The 23,947-nt window shown below is 44.3% G+C and overlaps 1 protein-coding gene and 1 long non-coding RNA gene across 4 annotated transcripts in view; one reads left to right on the top strand and one right to left on the bottom strand.

The window, feature by feature from the left end:
• LOC137522242 (uncharacterized) overlaps positions 1 to 2,676 on the top strand; it is a 57,578-nt gene extending 54,902 nt beyond the window's left edge. For all 3 annotated transcript variants that reach the window (XR_011022263.1, XR_011022262.1, XR_011022264.1), the window contains exons 2-3: positions 1,432 to 1,567; positions 2,445 to 2,676. This is a non-coding gene — a long non-coding RNA (uncharacterized lncRNA). The remainder of the gene's footprint in view (positions 1 to 1,431; positions 1,568 to 2,444) is intronic.
• LOC137522232 (myosin-7) overlaps positions 1 to 23,947 on the bottom strand; it is a 105,165-nt gene that overhangs the window by 28,162 nt on the left and 53,056 nt on the right. The window contains exons 12-18 of the mRNA XM_068242267.1: positions 16,940 to 17,058; positions 16,678 to 16,827; positions 13,331 to 13,501; positions 12,149 to 12,458; positions 11,811 to 11,881; positions 1,446 to 1,533; positions 35 to 152 (exon numbers count right to left, since the gene is read on the bottom strand). Coding sequence (XP_068098368.1) covers positions 35 to 152; positions 1,446 to 1,533; positions 11,811 to 11,881; positions 12,149 to 12,458; positions 13,331 to 13,501; positions 16,678 to 16,827; positions 16,940 to 17,058 — 1,027 coding nt within the window. The remainder of the gene's footprint in view (positions 1 to 34; positions 153 to 1,445; positions 1,534 to 11,810; positions 11,882 to 12,148; positions 12,459 to 13,330; positions 13,502 to 16,677; positions 16,828 to 16,939; positions 17,059 to 23,947) is intronic.

Below are 23,947 nucleotides of genomic sequence, written 5' to 3'. Positions count from 1 at the left end.
CACCAGATGTCCCATATTTTTATTTCACACCTACCGCTGCCTAAAGTCCCCATACAGGATACGATTAGGGAATCCCTTTCTGCAGATTCTAATACCCTCTAACACACCATTACAGCGGAGCTGGTGCATCACCAAACGGTTGTCCATCATCCCTGTACACAAATAGAAACAGAATTGCTTAGACTTCTTTCATTAGGATTTGGCTCCCCAAGTCATAGCCTTTGCAGAAATCCCACCTTGATGAGGTAGGTGTACTGTACTGCAGGACTCAACATAGCCAAAGAGAGACATTCGAGATTCTAAGCTCCAGTGTCACAAGACCTCTATATAAAATATTTTTTCCAGTGGGGTAGTACTGCCAGGCCTTGACTATAATTTGGACCATAAAGATCTCCATCCCCAACCCCATCACTCTCCCATCCACTACCACTCCTCAGTTCAGTTGTGGTGGCATCATAGCTGAGTTATAAGGATAACTCAGCTATGATGAGTTCTCTGTACTGTATTTTTCAGCATTCTGCATATGCATTTCTTTTCACATCCCAAAAACATCCAGGTACGTTAACTGCCCCCCCCTTCCCCCCAAAAATTTGACCTTAAACTATGGTAGGGAGATAAGTGTTTGTGGTAGGGATTAGATTGTCAGTGATATTACTAAGTACTCTGTATAATTTGGCCATATAAATATAAAATAATAATAATATGAAATCTTTAAGGCCAATAAGAATAAGTCAGCTACGGATGTCTTCTTACAGCATACATGTCAGACTCTGTCCCACAGTGCCATCTAATTTGGCCCGCCAGTGGTTTGCAATAAATTTGGCCTGTAAGCTCCTGAGTGCTGAGTCTATATTGCTAAATGCTGAAATTATAAGGTCATATGATGAAGGGAGAGGGCCACTAGACACCATAGAGTTGTATAAGGAAGGGAGGGGGCTACTAGACACCAGGGAACTGTAAATGAGAGGGGGTGGCATTAGACACCAGGGAAGTTTATGAGGGAGGGAGGGGCCACTAGACACCAGGGAACTATATAGGGGAGAGAAGGGGCCATTAGACACCTTGGAACTGTATAAAGGAGGGAAGGAAGACCACCAGATACCAGCAAACTGTATAGGGGAGGGGTGGGCCCTAGACACCTTGAAATTGTATAAGGGAGGGTAGTGGCCACTAGACATCGAGATTGGTCTGCAACTTGATCTTAGTTTTCAATTTTGGCCCACTGTGTATTTGAGTTTGACACTCTTGTCTTACAGGGTTGCAGGACTGCAATGTATATAAACCTATACAGTTACTGGCGTAGAGGATTTAAGATCAACTGTTGATGAGAGTTCTCTTTATATTTGTTTATTACATTTAATTCACATTAATAGCCATATGAGAAATAAGAATTAAATATTCATACACCTCTTTTAACGGTTGTTTTTACAGTTTTTCTATATTACCTGGAGCCTTGGTTTCATTGGGAATGATGCAACGGACAAAATGAGGATGGGTGGACCGAAGGTTGGTCATCAGCTTGTTCAGGTTCTCCTGGAGATGTGAGAATTATCAGACAATATTTGAGGTACAAAGAGGATAACTTTTCACTCTTTCAAACACAATAATACTGTATAAGCTTACATTTAAAGAGAGTCTGTAGCCGAAATAATGTCCTGTTTTTATTGCCCACTTATGTTAAGCAATAAGACCATAGCTAATTTACCGCAACAACGTGGCAGAACGAGGTTTTATCCCCTGAAATCAATGGGGCAAAATTCTACCCTTGCTTCCTGGAGGAGGCAGAGCTTTCTGCCTCCAGTCCAGTCAATCTCAGCCGATCACTGCCTCTCCCCGCCCCTCTCAGTGAAAGAAAACTGAGAGGGGCGGGAAGAGGCTGCCTTCCCCGGGCAGCAAAATCCATGATCTTGAAAGTCGTGGAATTTTGCCCCGGGATTTAGGGGGGATACAATCTCATTCTGTTCTGTTCGTGCTGTTGCGGCGAATCAGCTACGGTCTTATTACTTAACATAAGTGAGCAATAAAAACAGGAAATTATTTTGGCTGCAGACTCTCTTTAAAAAGCAGAATACATTTCTATTGTTTGGATGCTTCCCAATGTCAAGAGATGGATTATGTAGAAGCATATGTAAATAAATTTGGGCACAGATGGACAGACAGAAACGACTTCACCCGCAGCAATTTTGAGCGATTCTTTAAAAAAGTAAACTTTTAAACAGATCAAGATTTCTTCAGGCAGGTTTGTTAAAACTTTCTTGGTAAAATGGTTTGGTTCCTATGGCCAGTGCATGCGATCTTCTATAAATTTTTGAGATCAGCGCAAATTTATGAGTAGTTCCTAATTTTTAAACAGGTCTATTATACTTTCCCTACAAATATGTGGATAGGTTAATGAAAATAAAGTAACAATATTGAATCAGATCTTTTTTTTATCTTTCTTACAGTATTTGAAAAGCTACAGGTGAAATAAAAGCAGGATGATATAAAATGAAGCTTTTACCATCACTAGCTATAACCAGTTGACAACAGCTTATGGTGGAGCAGTTCAGATTGGGCCATTTCTAGTCATGCTGGTGTCCTTGGCAAGATATAAACCAGGACTCCTATGAATCCAGGCACCATGCTACCTGAATACTGAACTATTATGGAAGAATAATTAATCTCATCTATTACAATGGCTGAATAAAATGTTTGGTCTTGCATTTTGCCAGATTTCCATATCTACCTAAATTTGTTGAAAATGTTAATGGGGATTTTGATCACTTCTTTATTATTGCAAATTTTTTTTATCTGTTAACATCCTTCTTTCTTTATTTTTGTTATGGTTTGTAGTTTGTTTTTTTATAGGTCCCTTTTACACTTGCATTGCAAGTGTGTATTGTGTTACCCTGTTTTATTAGAGGGTGATGCAACAACAATGCAAGTTAGTGGGGCCTTTTAAACTTACTGCGTCGTGTTGAGGTGTAAATGTTCACCCTACCGCAATCCTGATGCACAGCTCAACGCACAGTGCCTGGGGTAATGTAAGTCAATGGGTGACGCTGTAAAAGAATGACGGAGTGCGGTAGGTGTGAACCCATGGCAATCCCAGTAAGGTACTTCCTCTTGGGGGTGACGCTATGCATATGACGCTGTCGGCGCACTCTGCTGCAGGGTCATATGTTTGTTACTTTTTGCACTACGGTGGGATGCGGCAGGGGCATAGCATCACACCGCAACACAACGATCGGGTGTAAAACTGCCCTCAAAGTAAATCTGAAGTAAAAATAAACTGATTATACAATTTTCTATAGTCCTAATAGTAAATAGGCCTTTCTTTGAATCCCATAGTCTTATTTTGGCTTTAAAGGTTAAAAACATGTCGGATTAACATTTTTACTGTCTCAGGTATTATAATCTATTTAAATAGATTTCAGCAAATACACCACTGAAAACAATTATTACATTTTTAAGGATTACAAAATAACAGAACACAGTGTTTTCATATATGTACTTATGGCCCAAACACACTGGTGTACTTCTGTTTGCTTCTGTGCTGATCTTAGCTATGAATATCACAGGGGTGTTGCTAGGGCGTACGTACAAAAAGGGCGCCCGGACAAAAAGGGCGCGGGGTGTAAACTCTAAATAATAATTAATCATTAATAGGGTTTATAAAAATAGTGTGCTATATTTCGTTTACAAATAATGTTTAACAAAATTATAAATCATTAAATAATGTTTATGAAGTCGGAAATTGTGAAAACGTTAATCTTCCCTGTTTCTAAAGTTAAACTTATAATTACGTTTATGAAAAAAACAATAATATATGTTTAATCGTTATAATTCTATATTATTGTGAATAACCTTCATTTACGGTTTGTTCTTACAATAAAATCTGAAAATATTCTTTATAACGATGATATAAATATAACTACGTTCGTAATAAGTGTTGTAAAACATTAGTAATTATTACTAAAATTTTACTAAAACTATACCTAAGCCTACTCTTACACAGAACCCTCCCTGTACCTATCCCTAACCCCTAGACCCCCCTGTTGGTGCCTAAACCTAAGACCCCCCTGTTGGTGCCTAAACCTAAGACCCCCCTGTTGGTGCCTAAACCTAAGACCCCCCTGTTGGTGCCTAAACCTAAGACCCCCCCTGTTGGTGGCTAAACCTAAAACCCCCCTGTTGGTGCCTAAACCTAAGACCCCCCCCTGTTAGTGCCTAAGTAACCCTCCCTGTACCTACCCCTAACCCCTAGACCCCCCTGTTGGTGCCTAAACCTAAGACCCCCTGGTGGTGCCTAAACCTAAGACCCCCCTTTATTATGTGGATAATAATGTTTTACTAATTGTGGATGCAAAAAATATTTTGCAATTTACGTTACGTACTGATCTCTTTATTTTGTGAATAATAATGTTTTACAAACAGTAAGGGATAAAACTTTAAATAATGTTTTAATTAGTTAAATAAGATAAATATGTTTAGTATTTTTATAAACGTTATTCGGCACGGGTGCATTTTATAAACGTAAATCACCACAAGCACACTTATAAATCATTAAAAATCCCCTGGCGCCGTTTGTAAACGTTATTTATGTCCTGCACGTTTTTTTCCTGCTCGGCGCCCATTAAACGCTATTTATTATGAGAGTGAATGGCGGCGCCCTTTTTGTCCACTAGCGGCATGCGCCCTTTTTTCCCGCTTCCATTGCTAGGATCCTAAGAGATCAAGGGCACTTTTAGGCACTCTAGATAGAAAATGGGTGTGCCCATGCACCAGAGTGTGGGTGTGGTCATGGGTGGAGCCAAACTTACATGAACTTAACAGCAGTCTAAGTAGGCCTGCCCAGCAAAATGTTGGATGCAGCCCCCCTCCCCATTAATAAGGAAATAAAACAAAAGTGCATCATATCACATAAATAGGCAGTTTCACTTAACCACTTCCCGACCGCCCACTACACAGGGGCGGCGGGGAAGTGGAGCCCTTCAGGACGGCCTCACCCACAGAGGCGGCGGTCCATTTAAGGGCATGGGCGGAGCGATCGCGTCATCCGTGACGCGATCCTCCGCCGGCGCCTGTCACCGCTCGCTCGCCGCAACATCCCGCCGGCTATACGGAAGCGCCGGCGGGATGTTAACCCCGCGATCGCCGCATACAAAGTGTATAATACACTTTGTAATGTTTACAAAGTGTATTATACAGGCTGCCTCCTGCCCTGGTGGTCCCAGTGTCCGAGGGACCACCAGGGCAGGCTGCAGCCACCCTAGTCTGCACCCAAGCACACTGATTTCTCCCCCCCCTGCCCCAGATCGCCCACAGCACCCATCAGACCCCCCCCCTGCCCACCCCCCAGACCCCTGTTTGCACCCAATCACCCCCCTAATCACCCATCAATCACTCCCTGTCACTATCTGTCAACGCTATTTTTTTTTTATCCCCCCCCCTGCTCCCTGCCCCCTCCTGATCACCCCCCACCCCTCAGATTCTCCCCAGACCCCCCCCCCCAGACCACCACCCCCTGTTTACTGTATGCATCTATCCCCCTGATCACCTGTCAATCACCTGTCAATCACCCGTCAATCACCCGTCAATCACCCGTCAATCACCCCCTGTCACTGCCACCCATCAATCAGCCCCTAACCTGCCCCTTGCGGGCAATCTGATCACCCCCCCCACACCAATTGATCGCCCACAGATCCGACATCAGATCACCTCCCAAATCCATTGTTTACATCTATTCTCTCCTCTGAACACCCACTAATTACCCATCAATCACCCATCAATCACCCCCTATCACCACCTGTCACTTTTACCTATCAGATCAGACCCTAATCTGCCCCTTGCGTTCACCCAATCACCCGCCCACACGCTCAGATTGCCCTCTGACCCCCCCTTATCAATTCACCAGTGCATTAATTACATCTGTTCTTCCCTGTAATAACCCACTGATCACCTGTCAATCACCTGCCAATCACCTATCACCCATCAATCACCCCCTGTCACTGCCACCCATCAATCAGCCCCTAACCTGCCCCTTGCGGGCAATTTGATCACCCACCCACACCATTAGATCGCCCGCAAACCCGCCGTCAGATTACCTCCCAAATGTATCATTTACATCTGTTATCTTCTCTAAACACCCACTAATTACCCATCAATCACCCATCAATCACCCCCTATCACCACCTGTCACTGTTACCTATCAGATCAGACCCTAATCTGCCCCTTGCGGGCACCCAATCACCCGCCCACACGCTCAGATTGCCCTCAGACCCCCCCCCCCTTATCAATTCGCCAGTGCATTAATTACATCTGTCCTTCCCTGTAATAACCCACTGATCACCTGTCAATCACCTGCCAATCACCTATCACCCATCAATCACCCCCTGTCACCCCCTGTCACTGCCACCCATCAATCAGCCCCTAACCTGCCCCTTGCGGGCAATCTGATTACCCACCCACACCAATAGATCGCCCGCAGATCCGACGTCAGATTACCTCCCAAATGTATCGTTTACATCTGTTATCTTCTCTAAACACCCACTAATTACCCATCAATCACCCATCAATCACCCCCTATCACCACCTGTCACTGTTACCTATCAGATCAGACCCTAATCTGCCCCTTGCAGGCACCCAATCACCCGCCCACACGCTCAGATTGCCCTCAGACCCCCCCCCCCCCCCCTTATCAATTCGCCAGTGCATTAATTACATCTGTCCTTCCCTGTAATAACCCACTGATCACCTGTCAATCACCTGCAAATCACCTATCACCCATCAATCACCCCCTGTCACCCCCTGTCACTGCCACCCATCAATCAGCCCCTAACCTGCCCCTTGCGGGCAATCTGATCACCCACCCACACCAATAGATCGCCCGCAGATCCGACATCAGATCACCACCCAAGCGCAGTGTTTCCATCTATTCTCTCCTCTAAACACCCACTAATTACCCATCAATCACCCATCAATCACTCCCTATCACCACCTGTCACTGTTACCTATCAGATCAGACCCTAATCTGCCCCTTGCGGGCACCCAATCGCCCGCCTACACGCTCAGATTGCCCTCAGACCCCCCCTTATCAATTCGCCAGTGCAATATTTACATCTGTTCTCCCCTGTAATAACCCACTGATTACCTGTCAATCACCTATCAATCACCCATCAATCACCCCCTGTCACTGCCACCCATCAATCACCCCCTGTCACTGCCACCCATCAATCACCCGCTGTCACTGCCACCCATCAATCAGCCCCTAACCTGCCCCTTGCGGGCAAACTGATCACCCACCCACACCAATAGATCGCCCGCAGATCCGACATCAGATCACCACCCTAACGCAGTGTTTCCATCTATTCTCTACCCTAAACACCCACTAATTACCCATCAATCACCCCCTGTCACTGCTACCTATCAGATTAGACCCCTATCTGCCCCTAGGGCACTCAATCACCCGCCCACACCCTCAGAATGCCCTCAGACCCCAGCCCTGATCACCTCGCCAGTGCATTGCTTGCATCTATTCCCCCCTCTAATCACACCTTGAGACACCCATCAATCACCTCCTGTCACCCCCTAGCACACCTACCCATCAGATCAGGCCCCAATTTGCCCCGTGTGGGCTCCTGATCACTCGGCCAAACCCTCAGACCCCCTTCCGATCACCTCCCCAGTGCATGGATTGCATCTATTTTCCCCTCTAACCACCCCCTGAGACACCCATCAATCACCTCCTGTCACCCCCCTAGCACTCCTATCCATCAGATCAGGCCCAATACAACCTGTCATCTAAAAGGCCACCCTGCTTATGACCGGTTCCACAAAATTCGCCCCCTCATAGACCACCTGTCATCAAAATTTGCAGATGCTTATACCCCTGAACAGTCATTTTGAGACATTTGGTTTCCAGACTACTCACGGTTTTGGGCCTGTAAAATGCCAGGGCGGTATAGGAACCCCACAAGTGACCCCATTTTAGAAAAAAAAAGACACCCCAAGGTATTATGTTAGGTGTATGACGAGTTCATAGAAGATTTTATTTTTTGTCAAAAGTTAGCGGAAATTAATTTTTATTGTTTTTTTTTTCACAAAGTGTCATTTTTCACTAACTTGTGACAAAAAATAAAATCTTCTATGAACTCGCCATATACCTAACGGAATACCTTGGGGTGTCTTCTTTCTAAAATGGGGTCACTTGTGGGGTTCCTATACTGCCCTGGCATTTTAGGGGCCCTAAACCGCGAGGAGTAGTCTAGAAAACAAATGCTTCAAAATGACCTGTGAATAGGACGTTGGGCCCCTTAGCGCACCTAGGCTGCAAAAAAGTGTCACACATGTGGTACCGCCGTACTCAGGAAAAGTAGTATAATGTGTTTTGGGGTGTATTTTTACACATACCCATGCTGGGTGGGAGAAATTTCTATGTAAATGGACAATTGTGTGTAAAAAAATCAAACAATTGTCATTTACAGAGATATTTCTCCCACTTAGCATGGGTATGTGTAAAAATACACCCCAAAACGCATTATACTACTTCTCCTGAGTACAGCGGTACCACATGTGTGGCACTTTTTTACACCCTAAGTACGCTAAGGGGCCCAAAGTCCAATGAGTACCTTTAGGATTTCACAGGTCATTTTGCGACATTTGGTTTCAAGACTACTCCTCACGGTTTAGGGCCCCTAAAATGCCAGGGCAGTATAGGAACCCCACAAATGACCCCATTCTAGAAAGAAGACACCCAAAGGTATTCCGTACGGAGTATGGTGAGTTCATAGAAGATTTTATTTTTTGTCACAAGTTAGCGGAAAATGACACTTTGTGAAAAAAAACTATTAAAATCAATTTCCGCTAACTTGTGACAAAAAAATAAAAACGTCTATGAACTCACCATACTCCTAACGGAATACCTTGGGGTGTCTTCTTTCTAAAATGGGGTCATTAGTGGGGTTCCTATACTGCCCTGGCATTTTAGGGGCCCTAAACCGTGAGGAGTAGTCTTGAAACAAAAATGACCTGTGAAATCCTAAAGGTACTCATTGGACTTTGGGCCCCTTAGTGCAGTTAGGGTGCAAAAAAGTGCCACACATGTGGTATCGCCGTACTCGGGAGAAGTAGTACAATGTGTTTTGGGGTGTATTTTTACACATACCCATGCTGGGTGGGAGAAATACCTCTGTAAATGACAATCTTTTGATTTTTTTACACACAATTGTCCATTTACAGAGGTATTTCTCCCACCCAGCATGGGTATGTGTAAAAATACACCCCAAAACACATTGTACTACTTCTCCCGAGTATGGCGATACCACATGTGTGGCACTTTTTTGCACCCTAACTGCGCTAAAGGGCCCAAAGTCCAATGAGTACCTTTAGGATTTCACAGGTCATTTTGAGAAATTTCGTTTCAAGACTACTCCTCACGGTTTAGGGCCCCTAAAATGCCAGGGCAGTATAGGAACCCCACAAATGACCCCATTTTAGAAAGAAGACACCCCAAGGTATTCCGTTAGGAGTATGGTGAGTTCATAGAAGATTTTATTTTTTGTCAAAAGTTAGCGGAAATTGATTTTAATTGTGTTTTTTCACAAAGTGTCATTTTCCGCTAACTTGTGACAAAAAATAAAATCTTCTATGAACTCGCCATACTCCTAACGGAATACCTTGGGGTGTCTTCTTTCTAAAATGGGGTCATTTGTGGGGTTCCTATACTGCCCTGGCATTTTAGGGGCCCTAAACCGTGAGGAGTAGTCTTGAAACGAAATTTCTCAAAATGACCTGTGAAATCCTAAAGGTACTCATTGGACTTTGGGCCCTTTAGCGAAGTTAGGGTGCAAAAAAGTGCCACACATGTGGTATCGCCGTACTCAGGAGAAGTAGTATAATGTGTTTTGTGGTGTATTTTTACACATACCCATGCTGAGTGGGAGAAATATCTCTGTAAATGGACAATTGTGTGTAAAAAAAATTAACAAATTGTCATTTACAGAGATATTTCTCCCACCCAGCATGGGTATGTGTAAAAATACACCCCAAAACACATTACACTACTTCTCCTGAGTACGGCAATACCACATGTGTGGCACTTTTTTGCAGCCTAACTGCGCTAAGGGGTCCAAAGTCCAATGAGCACCTTTAGGCTTTACAGGGGTGCTTACAATTTAGCACCCCCCAAAATGTCAGGACAGTAAACACACCCCACAAATGACCCCATTTTGGAAAGTAGACCCTTCAAGGTATTCAGAGAGGGGTATGGTGAGTCTGTGGCAGATTTCATTTTTTTTTGGTGCAAGTTAGAAGAAATGGAAACTTTTTTTTTTTTTCCCCACAAAGTGTCATTTTCCGCTTACTTGTGACAAAAAATAATATCTTCTATGAACTCACTATGCCTCTCAGTGAATACTTTGGGATGTCTTCTTTCCAAAATGGGGTCATTTGGGGGGTATTTATACTATCCTGGAATTCTAGCCCCTCATGAAACATGACAGGGGGTCAGAAAAGTCATAGATGCTTGAAAATGGGAAAATTCACTTTTTGCACCATAGTTTGTAAACGCTATAACTTTTACCCAAACCAATAAATATACGCTGAATGGGGTTTTTTTTATCAAAAACATGTTTGTCCACATTTTTCGCGCTGCATGTATACAGAAATTTTACTTTATTTGAAAACTGTCAGCACAGAAAGTTAAAAAAATCATTTTTTTGCCAAAATTCATGTCTTTTTTGCTGAATATAATAAAAAGTAAAAATCGCAGGAGCAATTAAATAGCACCAAAAGAAAGCTTTATTAGTGACAAGAAAAGGAGCCAAAATTCATTTAGGTGGTAGGTTGTATGAGCGAGCAATAAACCGTGAAAGCTGCAGTGGTCTGAATGGAAAAAAAGTGGCCGGTCCTTAAGGGGTAGAAAGCCCTAGGTCCTCAAGTGGTTAAACATAACTAGGCAGAGTTACCTGGCTTCTGTACTCGCTAGTCTTGCTTTCTACTGGGCGGACTGGCCTGCTGCCAGGTTATCTCGCATTTCCCCCATAGTGTTACCTGACCTTCTAGTGGACCCTCTCCAATGCTTCCACGGGCCTCCTATTGAGGCACCACAACTCCCAACATGCCCCAATAAAAGAACCACAGCTCCCTGCATGCCACCATAAAAGCATCACTACAGCACCCAGTACACCCACATAGAGGCACCACAGTACCTAGCATAACTCTGATTGATGTATCACAGCTCCCAGCATGCCCACCTTTGACCACAGCTAATTCTGCCTGGGGGACATTTGGGCCACCCCAGAATAGATCTTGGGCAGGTGCCACTGATCTTTGGGGCAACGCCCCTGGCATATCACTCTGTGACATTCATGTGTTGCTGAAATCAACACAGATGTGGACAGGCGAGCATAATTGTGTCTGGGAGGGTTCACACTTGCAGCATCACCCGCGTTTTCCCTACATCAGAAATAGCATTGCAATGTAAGTCAATGGGTCATTTTCCATTAGCAATGTGTGATTTCTGATGCATAAAAAAGAGCCATCTGCAGCATTATATCTCACACCGCATTTGATTCTCGTAGCCAACAGTCAGGTTCAGGAGTGTGTTCAAATGCACATTATAAATAAATAATCATGGAAAACCATGGTCGTTTTTTGCAGACTTAGGTGTGAACCCCAATAGAGTAAAAAGTGCACAGTCATCTTACCATCAGCTGTAAATAATGTTGGAAGCGGTATCATCTGGTAGCACCTTTCACAACATGAATGCACTCACATTTGATGACGTACAAGTGATTCAATGACAAAGACCACTTGGAAAAGCCACTTACCCGATGCAGAGCTGACACTGTCTGAAATGTTGAGCCTTTCTTCTTACTGCCTTTGCCTTTTGCAGCTTGATCTAATTGGTGGGTTTGAAATATTCAATAATTAGTACAACAGTATCTGTGTGTTAGACCAGTAGCTGTGTGTTAGACCAGTAGCTGTGGGTTAGGCATTGGACAAGGGAAGCAAGAGATCATGTACCAGACTAATAATTAGTGCTATTCAGAAGTTCAAACATATGGCAAGCCCAAGGCTTTCACAATTATTAGCTGAAACCAAGAAAAAAATATTCCTGAATACATTTTCTTTAAAAATAGTAACTCATGCAGTATTTCTTCTGTACCTGAATCAGCACTGGCATAATTGGCAAAGAGGTTTGCCAGCAGCTTAAGAGCTGACTTCTGGTACAGCCCAACAACAGTCTCATTCAGGGGGTCCTTATTCTTCTCCAACCAGCCCATAATATTATAGTCCACAGTACCAGCATAGTGCACCAGGGCAAAGTGGGCCTCTGGCTTCCCCTTGGCATTTCGTGGCTTCTGGAAGTTGTTGGTTTTGCCCAGGTGATTATCATACAGCTTGGCTTTAAAGGTGACATCACTGGCTTTGGGAAACATGCACTCCTCCTCCAGGATGGACATGATACCCATGGGCTGTGCAAAAAGAGGATGCAGTTATTATATAGAGGAATGCAGACCACTTGGATTAGTGGTCAAATGTTCTATAGAATATGACGATAAAAAAAATCAGAGTAAGCACAGGTATCTTTCCTTCATGACATTAGAACCTTCTACCTCTATGAAAGTAGTGTCAAAAGTGTTGGGCCACATAAAAATGGTATAGTGTATCATAATAATGTTAAAATTTGCATAGCGCTGTTCTCTTTAGACTCAAAGCTCTTAAAGGGAACCTGAAGTGAGAAAAAATATTTAAAATAAACACATGATGTAGCTGCAACTGAATATTACATACTAACCTCACCGTCAGTTCCTCTCAGAAGCTCACCATTTTCTTCTTACAGTGATCTGTTCCAGTTCTGACAATATTTTGTCAGAACTGAAATATACCAGTTGCTGCCAGTTATATATCACCAGCTGTCAGTCACAACTGAATGTACAAGGTAATGTCCATGTTTCCCTATGGCTCAAGTGGGTGATATTACAGTTTAACAGTGTGCTGACCAGGAAGCTGTTAGGGGGTAATGGCCATTTTTAAAATGGAGGATGGAGAAATCCATTTAAGCGGCGGCAGCAATAATTCTTTCAAAATTAGCCTCAGGCGGCAAAAAGTCTAGGGCCGGCCCTGCGCTAAAGGTTTTCTCTAAAAGTGCTAAGAGATGCAGGATCAGTGGGGGATAGCCGCTAAGCCCCATATACATTTTAAACTGGTCTGATTTAAAGCGTATTCTTTTAATAGCTATGTTTTCTTATGGATCCTTTTGACTGCAGAGCATCACTCATTGCATATACAAAGCTTCTCTTGAGCAACTCTGGCTAATTGCCCTCAAATAATCAAGTGTTCTCACCTTCTCTATGAGATCGATACAGGCCTGCAGATCCATGCCAAAGTCAATGAACTCCCATTCAATTCCTTCCTTCTTGTACTCTTCTTGTTCCAGCACAAACATGTGATGGTTGAAGAACTGCTGCAGCTTCTCATTAGTGAAGTTAATGCAAAGCTGCTCAAAGCTGTTGAACTAAACATTCAGACAGACAGATATAAGAAGAAAACAAAAAATAACCAATATAATTATATTATAATAACCATTACGTGTGTGTGTGTGTGTGTGTGTGTGTGTGTGTGTGTGTGTGTGTGTGTGTGTGTGTGTGTGTGTGTGTGTGTGTGTGTGTGTGTGTGTGTGTGTGTGTGTGTGTGTGTGTGTGTTATCACACATGTTCCTGACTTCTTGTCTGTTATATCAGCTCTACTGAGACACTAATTACCCCACCTGTGCATGTTTGTAGTTTACTGAAACATACTGTATGTTCTGTTGGTGGGCCTTGAGCATAGGGTTGGGGAACTGTGTGCTATATCTTCTTTCATAACCTCTCCTTTCTCAAAACTTAATATGAGTAAAACAGAACTAATCATTTTTTCCACTGTCTCTGTCCACCCCTCTACCTGATATAAGAATAAAAGTTAATAACACGCCTATATCTTCAGTTCCGTAAGCACGGTACTTACGGTTAATATCTGACTTCTCTCTCTCTCTCTCTTTTTTTATTCCTCACATTCCCTCCCTAACCAGCTCTTGTCATCTCCAACTCAAAAACATATCTCGCATCTGATATTTTCTTAGTCAATATCTGTACTGAACTCGGCTGCTCAACTCTTTCTTCTTTTTTCTTGCTCTTTCTCTGCTGCTTCTTTTTGTCAAGCTCTTCATTGGCTACCAATTAACCTCCCTGGCGGTACGCAGTTTCAGAGGCTGCGTCCGCGGGAGGATTTTTTTATTTTTTTTTATAAAATTTGATTCAAATGTTTAAGCTAGCACTTTGCTAGCTAAATATGGCCCCCAAGTCCCCCGGCACTGCTCTGATCCCCCACGATCGCTGCCGGCAATATTTACCCGTCCGCAATCCCGCGAGAGCCGCATCTTCACCCTTTAGCTTCAGTCGTTGTTATGGCGACGATCGGACATGACGTCATGCGCAGTCCCGATCCTCCCCATAGCGCTGCGCCATCGCGGGATCTCTGGGGGTACGTATTACGGCGGTGATCGGGCAGGATCGGGGAGAGCGTAGGGACTTGGGGGGCATAGTTAGCTAGCCAAGTGGTAGCTTAAGCATTTAGGTCACATTTTTTTTTAAATAAATCCTCCGGGGGCCATGTAATCCTCCCCGGCGGCTAGCCCGAACGTAGGTCGGGCTTACCGCCAGGGAGGTTAACCAGAGTATCCAGTTCAAACTCTAAACCCTAATCTTCAAAGCTCTTCACAATCTCTCGCCCCTGTAAATCTCCTCACTAGTTTCCAAATACCAACCCAACCACAATCTCCGATCTGCACTTGACCTTCTTTTGTCCTCCTCTAGAATTACCTCCTCATATTCACGTATACAAGATTTCGCACGTGCTTCACCCCTCCTCTGAAATGCCTTTCCACAGCACATCCATTACTCTGATACCTTTGATATCTTTAAACACTCCTTCAAAACTCACTTTTTCCCGACAAGCATATGCTCTACCTTACGCCATTCTCACTTTGTCCTAAGCATGGGCGTAACAATAGGGCCTGCAGCCCCTGCTCCCGTGGGGGAGCCCGGGCCCACCGCGGGGGCCCACTCACGGCAGTCTTGGGGGGGCTGGAGGGGACACAGCATGATGGGAAAGCCATGGCCACACTCGGCGAGGATGGGGGATGGTCCCCCCCCCCCCCCCCCACCACCCTCACTTTGGGCTCTCCCCTCTGCGCTCCCCTCCAGCTTAAATTAGTGTCTGGTCAGCGGCGGGCAGTGGGCAGATACATACCTTCCTTGCGTTCCACCGGGAATGTTCCTCTTTCTAGCGTCTGACATAACTTCCTGCATAAACAGGAAGTAGTGTAAGACACTAGAGCGAGGAGTATCCGTGGTGGAACGTAAGGAAGGTATGAATCTGCCCGCTGCTGCCCAAACACTAATTTAAGCTGGAGGGAAGCGCAGAGGGGAGAGCCTAAGGTGAGGGAGGGGGGGACTGTCCCCCCTCCCCGCCGAGTGTAGCCATGGCTTTCCCTTCATGCTGCGTCCCCTCCAGCCCCCCAAAACGGCCCTGAGCAGGCCCCAGGGGGGGACCCTGTCAGAATCTCTGCAGGGGGGCCCGGTGGTTCCTAGTTACGCCCCTGGTCCTAAGGGCAAGTTGCACTCCTACTAGATATACTAAACACACACTGCCTCTAGATATGTTTATTGTATACTACCCCACCTCTTGTTTCTCCCCTATTCCTTTAGATTGTAAGCTCACAAGGCCAGGGCTCTCTCCCCCTTTTGTGTCTTGGAATTTGTTATACATTTTATTCATCATGTTACTTGTGTCACTGTAATTTCCAATTCTGTATTTTGTAACCAATTCTGTTTTTATATATTGATGTATACCATTGTCTGTATTATTATTTACCCCATGTTTGCTTCTTATTTTGTACAGCTTCACAGAATTTGTTTGTGCTTTATAAATCAATAATTATAATAATACTGCACCGCTGTAGTCTTTGTTTTTTTCCTGCACGTTAAAAACGCATTCAAGTGTAAATTAACCTATTGATTAACATACCTATTTTTATTTCACAATCCTCTCCAGCAGCTATGAGCTAAGATGATTTGCTGCATCCCCGCGGCAGTACAAGGTCTTTATTCCCCCCCAAATCCCGAGGCAAAATTCGACTACTTTCAAAGTCGCAGATTTTGCTGCCCGGGGAGGCAGAGCTTTGTGCTGTAGCTCTGCCTCCAGTCCATTCAATCACCGCTGATCGCCGCCTCTCCCCGCCCCTCTCAGTCTTCTTTCAAAGAGAGGGACGAGAAGAGGTGGCGATCGTCATTGATTGAATGGACTGGAGGCAGAGCTACAGCACAAAGCTCTGCCTCCTCCAGGAAGGATCTTCCGGAGGATTCTGCCCGGGGGATTTCAGGGGGGATAAAGACTTCGTACAGCCGCGGGGATGTGGCGAATAATTTTAGCTCATACTGCTGAAGAGGATTCTGAAATAAAAAATAGGTATTTTTTTAACACTTCAGACTCTCTTTAAATGCCTTTTTCTGTGCAGAAACTGTGGACAAAAACAAACAAGTGTGAATTCTGCCTAAAAGCTGCTAGATGCCACCATCCCTCCCATCTCCTTCATTTTGAATAATGTGTCTCTGCATCATTCATCATATTTGAAAGAAGTCTTCTTTAACATACATCAAAGATCTCAAATCCAGCAATGTCCAATACTCCAATGAAGTACTGTCTGGGCTGCTTGGTCTCCAGGGTCTGATTGATTCTTACTACCATCCATAGGAACATTTTCTCATACACTGACTTGGCCAGGGCTCCTGTAGCAAAGTTCACCTGAAAGAAATGTTCAGATGCAAGTGAGATTTTATATGGGTTTTATTTCAGCTATGTATAAGAGGCCTTCGTGCATTATTCTATCACACATAATGAAGAAGATGTCACTGACCTGCTGGACATTTTGTCCTCTGGTGACATACTCATTCCCAACCTTGACTCTGGGGTGACACAAACCCTTCAGAAGGTCAGCAGAGTTCAGGCCCATGAGGTAGGCGACTTTGTCAGCCTCTGAGAAAAAACATGAAAGTAAACCTCTACTGAACTCAAATAAATAGGACCCTATCGGCAGTACAGTATAAGTTATGGAACTAGTGATGATTTAATGCAATCTGCAATTAAACATCTCCTTCTCCATCAGCATTAGGTGGGAAGTGGATGCTAACTGCCCCGCCAATGATGCAACTGCAATATACAGGCAGCTGAAGAGCCCTGCAACTCTTTGCACAGTCTCAGCCAGCCATACTCTTCACTACAGGTAGTCCACTAACATTATTTAAGTAATAAACGCAGTACGTTTCCTGGGAAACACTTAATTAACACAGAATGTTTGAATGCAACATGCACAGAAAGTGTGAATTGGTAAGCGACAAAGTGCTCTGTCTCATGTCTGTGTCCCCCAAAAAGGGCCAACTAGATGTTTCAGAAAAGAAAGGCGGATTACGATGCTGGATTTTGATATAAATGTTTTTAAAGCCAGGAATGAGCATTAGTGTTAGTGTATTCTTAAAGAGAACCAGAGACGAAGCACCCTCATGTATTTTATTACATTTATCAGTGGGAACATGACAGTAAGCACCTACCCTGCTTTTAGTTTCATTCTTATCTGCTTAATTAGTCTATTAACAGCTGTGATAAGAAACCCCAACTGGCTCAGTCTAGGTTTGACCTGGAATCATTAGAGCTGAGTCACTCTTCTGTGGAGTCTTTTCAAGCCCAAGCCTTCCCTCTCCTGGCTCAGATTTCCTGCTTTGCATACTGAGAGCTGTGATGACATGGGAGGGGCTGCTGCTGCTGAGAGAGAAGCTCTGAAACAGACACGTGTGGCTGCAATATGATCCCTGTGTGCTCTGTGTGCACTAGATAATGATGATGACTGCAGTTTTATTCCTACAGGCAGCTGCACATCATACCAAAATGAAAGCACACAGATGAAAGGCTGCAGCAGCCTTTCTCATATAGCCTAGATAGCAGCCTAGTCTCATATAGCCTAGACAGCACATCCAGAACCACTCATAACCTGGAAGCAGAAGGGATATGAGCCGGCGGCCATATTTGATTTTTCCTGGAGCAATAATGGATAAAAAACACTAAAAAAGGCACACCAGAGCGGCAAAATTATCAGGTAAAGCATTTATTCTTTACAAGCTATCGACTGATATGTTTATTTTGTGTGAAACGTTCATCTCTGGTTCCCTTTTACTATTACTGTTTTTGGTGAATAACTTTTAAAGTGAAAACTTTGGATATAGCTGTAGAGTAACTGGTAAATAGAATTCAAAACTAGCCCTTGGAAGAAGTACATGTAGAGGATGCAGAGCGTAACAAAGATCATTGACCAGAGTTTAGGCAATCTAATGAATACATCAAAAAGTGGAGTGCAGGTATTCTGTAGGAAAATTAGGATTCTTCCTCTATTACACACTCTTCATGTACGATCTTAACCAGGTGAACGGGTGATAGACAACACTTATGCATTCAATATGCACAACATTTTTAGTGGATTCACAAAATCCCTGCAGGGAGTGCATATGTAGAATATAGGACTACTGTAAAACTTAATTTGTAGTCAGCAACCCTGAATTAAAATATCAAATTTATTTATTTCATGAGCAAGGGGAGTTTGTAAATCAGGTAGAATAGGTTCCGGAGCTGACAATAGTTACATGCATTAAGTTAACTTTCAAATGCACTTGTTTTGAACAAATTACAGCTCATACAAAATTATTACTCTTTTGTAATGTACTAAAATACATATTAAAATGATATATGAATGTCGGTTTGCAAAATAGTTCATCTGGATGTTGCAGTAGTGATGGTGTGTACACACTTGAAAGATTAATGAAAGATCACAGTCCAATTTTACCCCCTTCCATGTGGTATGAGAGCCATACTCTACACCAGGGGTCTCAAACTAAATTTACCTGGGGGCCGCAGGAGGCAAAGTCAGGATGAGGCTGGGCCGCATAAGGAATTTCACAATCGCGGCGCATCGCCGCCTCTGCCCGCCCCTCTCACTCTTCCTTCACAGAGAGGGGCGGGGAGAGGCGGCGATCTGTGCGGCGATTGACGTCAGGAGGGGCAGAGCTGAAGCTGAAAGCTCTGCCCCTTCCAGGAAATGCCGGCGGATTGCCCCCCGGGCGATTTGGGGGCTCTGCAGCCCTCGTTTAGCGGCGGGGATGCGGCGGATTACTTGGGAGCACTGAAGCGAACTATAAGGAAGCTTTTGCCGGCGAGGGCCACAAAATATTGTATCGAGGGCCGCGAGTTTGAGACCCCTGCTCTACACAGTCTATTCCAGTGTTTCTCAACACGCGGTTCGCATACCCCAGGGGGTACGCGAGACCATAGCTGGGGGTACGCAGCCAGGAGGGGATGCAGAGCAACCCGGGGGAGCATGCCTACACATAGCGGCGGGGAGGGGGTCCACTCCCCCCCCTCAGACTCCCCAGTCAGCGCTTCCCCCTCCGACACGCATTAATAGCAGCGGCGGCGGCATGGTGAAAGGACCGCGGACTTACTTCCACGTTCCACGCCAGAGGTCCTTCTCTCTCCGCGATGACGCTACTTCCTGTTTATCAGGAAGTAGTGTCAGGCTCAGAGAAGATCGGACCTCCGGCATGGAACGCAGAAGTAAGTGTGTGTTCCTTTTACCATGCCGCCACCACTGCTATTAATGCGTGTCGGAGGGGGAAGCACTGACGGGGGAGTCCAAGTGAGGGTGGGGGGGGAGTGGACCCCCTCCCCGCCGCTATGTGTGGGCATGCCCCCCCCCCCCCCGTTTTGGGCTGCATCCCCTCCTGGCTATACTTTGGGCACACATGCCTGGCTAAACTGTAGGCACCCATGCCTAGCTATACTAGGGGCATCCATGCCAGGTCACCCATGACTGGCTATACTGGGGGTACTTAAACCTAGCTATACTGGGGGCACCTATACCTAGCTATACTGGGGGCATCCATGCCATGCTGTACTAAGGGCACCCATAACTGGCTATACTGGGGGGTACCCATGCCTGGCTATACTGGGCGGCACCCATGCCTGGCTATACTGGGGGCACCGATGCCTAGCTATAATGAGGACACCTATACCTATATATACTGTGGGCACCAACCCATGCCTGGCTATACTGGGGGCACCTATACCTAGCTATACTGAGGGCACCTATACCTGGCTATCTATCTATACTGGGGGCACCTATACCGGTATATATATATATATATATATATATATAAATATATATATATATATATATATATAATATATATATATATATATATATACACATATATATATATATACACACACACATATATATTTATAGTGTGTGTGTGTGTGTGTGTGTGTGTGTGTGTGTGTGTGTGTGTGTGTGTGTGTGTGTGTGTGTGTGTGTGTGTGTGTGTGTGTGTGTGTGTGTGTGTGTGTGTGTGTGTGTGTGTGTGTGTGTGTGTGTGTGTGTGTGTGTGTGTGTGTGTGTGTGTGTGTGTGTGTGTGTGTGTGTGTGTGTGTGTGTGTGTGTAAGGGGGGTACTTGGCTGGAACTGAATTGCGGTAGGGGGTACTTGGGTCGAAAAAGTTGAGAACCACTGGTCTATTCTATTGAGATGAACTCTCCATCAGATAAAAATCTTTGCAAGATCCTGCACACACAGATGCTGTACACATTCTGAGTAGGGAAGGTCAATGAGATGCAAATAATGCTCAGGTGATGCAGGATTATGCAAATTTTGTATGGAAATGTATGCAGCTTGGAAATGGACCAATCAACTCCTGCAAAGATGGAATTTGATTGTTTCATTTTCAAGCTGCATAAATCAACATACAAGATTTGCATCTCGTTGGGCTTTTATTGTTACAGTAAAGATGTTATTTATTATATATAAAGGATTCCTGTGTATATATAATATACAGTTACAATCAGATGTGTACTGTATATCTGATTTTAAAAACACGGTGACTGCTTTATTGCAGCAGCTCCAGTAACTGTATTTTGATTGGTTTATTATTTCATCTTTGTGGACTAAGCAGTGCTTTTACTGTATATACAATTTATTTATGATGACTATTATTTGAGAAATATAACATTTTATCATATTTCTTCCTATTTACAGTTTAAATCAGGAGTCGGTGCATTTTTTTTATGACTCAAAAAATTGCTCCGACTTCTCAACTCTGAGTACAATTCCACAGCCCTGGTCTCTGCACTGCTGACAGGTGGTGGATTCACCGCAATAGGCCTCCTGTGTGAAAAAAGCCTTATTCCTGTACCAGTACAGCCCATTTTAAAACCTAATAATGCCTGTTTGCTGTGCTTTGTAGTATAGGGACCAGTGACCAGAGGATAACTTTTTGGGGTTGATTAGCACAAATACCGCATGTTTTTTTTTTTTTTGGGGGGGGGGGGGGGGTTGTAAACTAAGATCCTCCATTTAAACATGGTTACTGGTTATTATCTGTGTTACAGGCTGCTATGCACGTTTTTAGATTTTTGTTTTTAGGTGAAAAGTGTTATTACTGGTAAGGCTTTGTTCACATTATAAATCGCCAGCGCTATCGCAAGCGCTGAGCAATTTATAGAGCGCTTTTCAAATCGCTTTTCCCTGTGCTTTGCGCTTAGAAAACCGCTTTTGTAAGTGATTTTGCTGAGCGATTAAGATTTTCATTTCCTGACGTCAGTCTGAAAGTGAATTCTTTGACCCGGAAATGAATAAATATGATGTATTTATTCTTAAAAGTGCTCGGGAAATCGCTATACAAATCGCTTTTTCAAGCGCTTTGTGATTTCCCTATATCTTACATTGAGCAAAAAGCGCTCAGAAAATGGTACATGTAGCTCGTTTGCAATTTTTAATAAAATCGAATGCTCACATGAGATTCTGATTCTGATTCTGATGGGAAATCATTACACAAGCGCTTTTAGGGAGATTTGCAAAATCGTCAGCGCTTAAAACAATCAGCAAACGTTGATAGTGTGAACAAGCCCTAAGTGTATATAATTTACCCACTTCACAACTGAGGGGTTTTACCCCTTCAGCATCCGAGCAATTTTCTCCTTTCAGCGCTCCTTACATTCATTCGTCTATAACTTTATCATTACTTATCACAATAAAATGAACTATATCTTGTTTTTTTCGCCACCAGTTAGGCTTTCTTTAGGTGGGACACTATGCCAAGAATTATTTTATTCTATATGTGTTTTAATGGAAAAATAGGAAAACATTTGGAAAAAAAATTTTCCGCCATTATAGTTTTTAAAGTGACTCCGAGCTCAGAGTAAAAATAAAATTTGAACTTACCCGGGGCTTTCTCCATCCCAGCCCTGGTCGGGACGTCCCACGCCGGCCTCCTGGCTCTTCTCCCGGCGGCTGTCCGCATAGCTCGGACATGCCGGTTCCAGGGGCGACACTGGCGAGTGTCGGGCCTTCTCCTTCCGTATACGTCACGAATGACGTCACACGCCGGCCGCCGCGCGTCATGACGGCGGCCGGCGTGACAGCACGGCGCATGCGCGGTTTAATCGCACATGCGCCGTGCTGTCACGCCGGCCGCCGTCATGACGCACGCCAGCCGGCTTGTGACGTCATTCGTAACGTATACGGAAGGAGAAGGCCCGACACTCGCCAGTGTCGCCCGGGGGACCGGCCTGTCCGCGCTATGCGGACAGCCGCCGGGAGAAGAGCCAGGAGGCCGGCGTGGGACGTCCCGACCAGGGCTGGGATGGAGAAAGCCCCGGGTAAGTTCAAATTTTATTTTTACTCTGAGCTCGGAGTCCCTTTAAATAATGCATGCTACTATAATTAAAATCCATGTAACTTATATGCCCATTTGTCCCAGTTATTACACCGTTTAAATTATGTCCCTACCACAATGTTTTGCACCAATATTTTATTTGCAAATACAGGTGCATTTCAGTTTTGCGTCTATCCCTAATTACAAGCCCATAATTTATAAAGTAACAGTGCTATACCCTCTTGATATAATTATTTAAAGATTTCAGTCCCTAAGGTAACTATTTAAGTTTTTTTTTTCTTGTAATTTTTTTTAATTTATTTTAATATTACAAAAAAAAAAAATATTGGTAACAATTGAGGAGTGTGGGAGTTAATGAGTTAAAATTAGTAGTGAAAATAATGTATGTGTATGTGAAAAATGTTTTTGGGTGTAGTATTACTTTTTGGCCACAAGATGGCCACATTTTTTTTCAGGCGTCCTACAAGCATCGGAAGGACGCTTGCAGGAAGGGAGGCTGGGAAACTGAGTTTTTTCGCAATGGTCGCGCTGCTTCTCATAGAAGCATGCCGATCATTGCGGGGGCAGAGATCAACGAACGGGAATGGATTTTCCCATTCATTGATCTTCGGGCGAGCGGGCAGCAGCGTGCACGATCATGGGAGTGCGCGCACGTGCGAGTGGTAGCGGCGGGGGGTGCATATATCTACGCTCCGGGCGGGGAACTCAAGTCCAAAGGAGCGTAGATATACTGTACCCGGGCGGCGAAGTGGTTAAGAATAGGTATCAGGATGTGGTTAAGAATATTAATAGTGATAATATTTATATAATCCTTTTCTACTGTTGGACTCAAAGCAGATGAGAGCTGCAGTCACTAGGGCAGGGGTAGGGAACCTATGGCTCGGGGGCCAGATGTGACTTTTGATGGTTGCATCTGGCTCACAGACAAATCAGTAGGGGTTGTTTCACTAAGCTACACTGCTCAAGCAGCGTAGCTTAGTGTGGCAGTGCAAGTAAAATTTTCGAAGTAGTCATGCTGCTGCTGTAGCATGCACTGATAACTTACTTGCGCTACCCCAAAACTAACAGCTGCTCCAATTGCCCCACTCTGGGCCCTGTCAGGTCCAGTGACTTTGTAGAACGAGATCCCTGCACTTTGATTGGCCCAATAG

The sequence above is a fragment of the Hyperolius riggenbachi genome, chromosome 1 (assembly GCF_040937935.1).
Source record: "Hyperolius riggenbachi isolate aHypRig1 chromosome 1, aHypRig1.pri, whole genome shotgun sequence".
Classification (NCBI taxonomy): Eukaryota; Metazoa; Chordata; class Amphibia; order Anura; family Hyperoliidae; genus Hyperolius; species Hyperolius riggenbachi.
Note: the sequence above shows the minus strand (reverse complement) of the source record. Positions and strands in the feature narration are given on the sequence as shown.